Source organism: Sardina pilchardus, chromosome 14 (assembly GCF_963854185.1).
Source record: "Sardina pilchardus chromosome 14, fSarPil1.1, whole genome shotgun sequence".
Taxonomy (NCBI): Eukaryota; Metazoa; Chordata; class Actinopteri; order Clupeiformes; family Clupeidae; genus Sardina; species Sardina pilchardus.
Window position 1 is genome coordinate 11,263,204 of NC_085007.1, and position 5,000 is coordinate 11,268,203.

At 46.5% G+C, this 5,000-nt stretch overlaps 1 protein-coding gene across 1 annotated transcript in view; it reads right to left on the minus strand.

The window, feature by feature from the left end:
- The window catches only part of LOC134100722 (membrane-associated phosphatidylinositol transfer protein 2), a 78,668-nt gene that overhangs the window by 61,227 nt on the left and 12,441 nt on the right, over positions 1–5,000 (minus strand). The window contains exon 3 of the mRNA XM_062554111.1: positions 22–236. Coding sequence (XP_062410095.1) covers positions 22–236 — 215 coding nt within the window. The remainder of the gene's footprint in view (positions 1–21; positions 237–5,000) is intronic.

Sequence of the window (5,000 nt, forward strand, 5' to 3'; positions counted from 1 at the left end):
TGTGTGTGTGCGCCGTCTCACCGCGTGCGCGTGTACGGGTAGGCGTTCCAGGACTCCTCCTCCACGCGCAGCGCGGCCTTGGGCAGGATGGAGCGGAACCAGCCGGGGATGTGCTGCCCGATGTGGTACACCTTGTGCGTGTACTGGCCCTCGCCGCCCGGGCCGTCCGCATACGGCCGGTTCTCCAGGATCTCCACCCCGCTGCCCTCGCCACACGTCTCCTCTCGACTCTTCTTCTGCAGGGGGGGAACAGGGGATAGAGAGACAGAGACAGAGAAACATATAGAGACAGAGAGAGAGAGAGAAAGGGAGAAACAAGTAGAAACAGAGAACAGGAGTTAGAAAGAGAAACAGAGAGAAAGAGAGAAAGAGATAGAGAGGATAAAGAGAGAGGTTGAATGTAGTGACTGTGCACAGCCATGTGGGATGTGGAGAGATGCAGACAGATTATTACCCAGGGTGCCCCTGACAGACTGTGGATGTTTCACGCCTCAAAGACCCACAACACAGACAATACAGGGTGGAGGACAGTGTTACATCACCCCACACACTCACGGCTACTGAGGAAGTAAATGGGCACAGGTGAAGTCCTTGGAGTACAGGTTGGTCAGTTGGGCTCCTTAATAAATGCATGGAGCTCTACAGAGATTCCTTATCAGTCATTATTAACCCATGTATTTCCACCAGCGGCAAGATAGATAGATACTATTGATCCTTATGGAAAATTCTTCTTGCACCATATAGCTCATCAGATAGACAGACAAAAGACAACTACAGAATCACTAAACCCTCCCTCAGCCCCACACAACCACAATACACACAACACCAAGTATCTCTACGTTATAAAACAGTAAAGTGCAGTATCATTAGCACCAGTGTGCTATCAATAGCAAGGTGCAACATCGTCAGTGACATTTTAATATCACACCAAAGTATTATCACGCAGGACGTGGATCAAGTTATTTTCCCTGACTTATTCAGTATTCAGTAGCGCAATGCTGGTGAGAATAAATGATTTGCGAGCCTGGTTGGTTTATAAAGCCCAATTCACACCAAAGATTCCCGACGCGAAGAGACTGAGTTGCAGCGGTGTGAATTAGAAGTTGCACGTAGTTGCAAGGCGTCGCAAGCCGTTGCAGAGCATTAAACACATTGAGTCGCAGTAGCAAGGTTTTAGAACGTCGCGGCTCGTCTCGTCTCGTTGGGAATCTTTGGTCTGAACCCTACTTAAGGATGGCACCCTTTATCTTCTGCTTGATGGCAGCAACTCATACACCTGCAATAGGGTAACCCGTCACTGAAAACTGCTTGTTCTTTCCTCACCACCCTGGATTTACAGATCGTGGTCAGATCATTTACTGTAAGGGCTAACTTACTGTAAGGGCTGAGAACCAAAGGGGCGTAAGTGACATTTCACCAACTTTACAGGAGAGCCAAAACAAATCTAACTGCTTCTATATGTTCACAGTTAAGGACCTTTGGTTTTTGCTCAATAACTTTATATTTATAAATATTTTACTTCTATAATTTTGTCAGCTAGAAAGAGCTCATCAAGAGCTTTCAGGTGATATATATAACTCAATTTTGACCAAAATGTCACTTACGCCCCTTTGGTTCTCAGCCCTCGTTATGTCCAACAATCTTGCTGGCCATGTTAATTATCCTGTGAAATTTATTTTTGTTTGCCACTGACAGTGAAAAACACCAGGCCTTCGAGCAGAAAGTTAGAATACTCTAAACAAATGAGCGATAGAAAGGGTCTCACAAAGAGCTCCATCTTTGAGGATGAAACTGCCAACAAAGCCCAAGATGGAGGAAACCAACACGGCATTCCCCAGAGGTCAAATCCAACTGGGAGTCAAGTCAGACCAAAGCCAGCAAGCTAACTTAGCCAAGGCTCATCAGCATTACATGAAGGCTAACGGCATGTAGCATCACTTGAATGAGAGGACGAGAGACAACAACATATACTGTACATGCAGATGTAACTGCACATATAACCTCCCATCACTCAACATTCACTCTCCTAACGGTTATTTTTATGTCTTCAGACACAATTTGTTAAGATTATTTTTTGTTTCTTGAGCCAGCAGGCAGGATCATGAAAACAGTTCTCATTGCCATGGCTCTTGTTGATCCACGAGATGGTGATGATCCATGCACTGAAACAGTACTCCGTCCTGATCTAATACTTTAAGACTTCAGCAGGTGGTGATCAAAAGCAGACATCCCACTGTGCCATCTGATCGCGTCTTCTGAAGCTCACAGAAGGGGGGCTTGTAGCCAGAGAGGGGGGGGGGGAGAGGCTGGGAGGCGCGTTTGGATTACAATATCTGCCCTCTTAGTGGGGGAAAGATGAAAACAGAGCCTTACAATGGCAGCATCCTGTAAGACACACACACACACACACACTGTGCAGCGCACACACACTCCCTACGACGTCTCTGGCAGCCCAGGAGGTGATCCTCGGGGCAGTGGTTTTCTTCGGAGGGCTTTCTGTGCCAAAAAAAGGACAAAAGCCTTCCAATCACTGTCTTGGGTCAATGTTTCACTTTGCATATCCGCCAAGTACGGGTGTCCACAAGGGTCTGAGTGACGCAACACCTCTTCCTCAGAGGGTGGACACAAGGCTCGGTGTGGGGGCGTCCAAGCAGCGTCAATGTTTTTGTGACAGACACAACACTACAAGGGCGCAAACTGCATGCTTCAACTATACACCGTCTTGAGAGCCGCATAATAAGAACAACTACCTTGTCCTTAGTGCCAGACTGTGGTCATGTTATCCCTCTCTCATTCAGTTGGCCCAAATGTGTCAGGGTTTGGGTTACATGAAATAATCCTGTTTGTGTTTTCTTCCCCTGGGGGTCTTGAGAGCAGTGGGAGTCTGACGGGGAGACTAGACTGGGCATGTAACTGAAGCTTTATACTATTGTTAAGAATATTTTTTTGGGGGGGGGGGGCTTTTTGCCTTTATTTGTAAAGGACAGTAGTGAGAGACAGGAAGCAAGCGAGAAAGAGAGATGGGCTGGGATCGGGAAATGACCGCAGGTCGGACTTGAACCTGGGTCCCCGTGGGCACTCGGACCCGTACATGGCACGAGTGCTGTAGCCTGTTGTGCCACAGCACCCCCACCTTTACATTCTTTCAGAGAGAAAACATGTATGACTTTTGAAATTTTGAACCGATAAAATAGAAAGAAGTTAGGCTACAACTTTGCCTGATGTCCTACACGTCTCAACACCGCAATCAGGTCCATTTTAGTGAAATAACAGTCCCGTGACAGACCATCAAATATTGAACAATGGGATAATGTTTCATCATCACATGACAAGTTGATATGGATGAGATACAGAGATTTAGCCTACCAAGAGGCAACTACAGACAGCAACGTTCAATAGATTCAACGCGTCCCACTTCCTTGCCTACCAGGTGGCAGTAAATAAAGTGTTGTAGAACACAGAATACATCACATGAAAAACATTAATATATAGCAAGATAATCAATAGAACACTGGACGCAAAATGGAGAAGTATTTTTATCCTTTTTATACTCAAAAGTAGTGCTTCAGATTGCTGACAGAGTGTAGGCCGGGCCTCAGTTTGGCCACCAGGAGGAGTTCTAGTGAGACCAGGGCTCTGTGTTTGTCTGCGTCTCTGCCTGTGTCTGTCTCTGCAGGCTGACGAATCACAGGCTCCATTAAGGCTACAGCTTTTCATTAAGGAGCAGACACCGCCCGCCTGCTTTCAACACTTTACACACACACACACACACACACACACACACACACACACACTTCATCTGACATGCACACAAACAGATTCGCAAACAGACACAGATACGCCTACTGTCTGTGTGCACAGTCACACACACACAAAAACACACATGCTCCCTTTTCCACATCCACACACCCACAAAGACACACATAGACACACACACACACACACACACACACACACACACACACACACACACACACACACACAAGGCTGTGTGAGGCTGTATTTGCCCGCGGTCATTCAGCACTTCCACCTGTCTCACCAGCAGATCAGAACCTTTTGCAACGCTAACACATTCCACTGACTCTGGCACAGGCAGAGACAACATCACACAAACAGCAGGCGATACATCTCCCAAGTGAGGTCATACCACACAGAAAAATAATAATGGACCTAAGAAAACCACCTCATTCACCCTACATTCCCAACAGCAAGGTAGCCTTCAGCTTCAAGGCTCTCTTTGCGTGTATTAGGCCCTCAACCAGAACAGAATGAAACACAACGAGAGTTCCCTTCTGATTTTGATGCACAACAACAGCCTCAAAGAACAAAAACCCCCCTCTGTCACTCAAAGAGAAGTGATGGCGCTTAATAAAACTCGACTATGCAAAGGGGAAGCAATAAGCTCCTGTATTCCACGCCACTGAGTAAGCCGCCATCTTTCATTAACACAGAGCTCTTTTTGCCCAAATTATCTCTTCAAAGTCCACCCATGCAAATAATGTGCCTTCCCCATTAATTGCTAACATAGCAGGCTCAGCTGGAGCACAGTCTCCGTGGAGGAGAGGGATGACTCACCAAACAAAATGAACAGCACAGAGGCCTCCTGAGGTCCATTCAGCCAAGCAGCATCTTTGGACCTCAGCGTCAAACAAACCCTATGCTAGCTGGTGAGCGAACCAGGTACTGTACAAGCCATCACTCCTCCACTCCTTACTGGAGAATTGGAAAACTGTGCTTTGCCTGTGTATCATTACAGTACAGATCATCTAGAATGCAATTCCAAGGAATTACCAGTGCATGAAAATGCAAAAATTATGACCTAAAATATCATGCAGGATAAATAATGATGGTTAGCGTAGATCTATGCCATAGCCAAATGCTGTGTCTTGAAATTCATTGAGTTGCCCCTTGAGTTGGATTCACTCCAGTGAGTCCAGTAAGTTAATGGGTTCTTCCTAGGCCCACACAAGACCTTTCAACCAAGTTTGTGTAATCCTGTT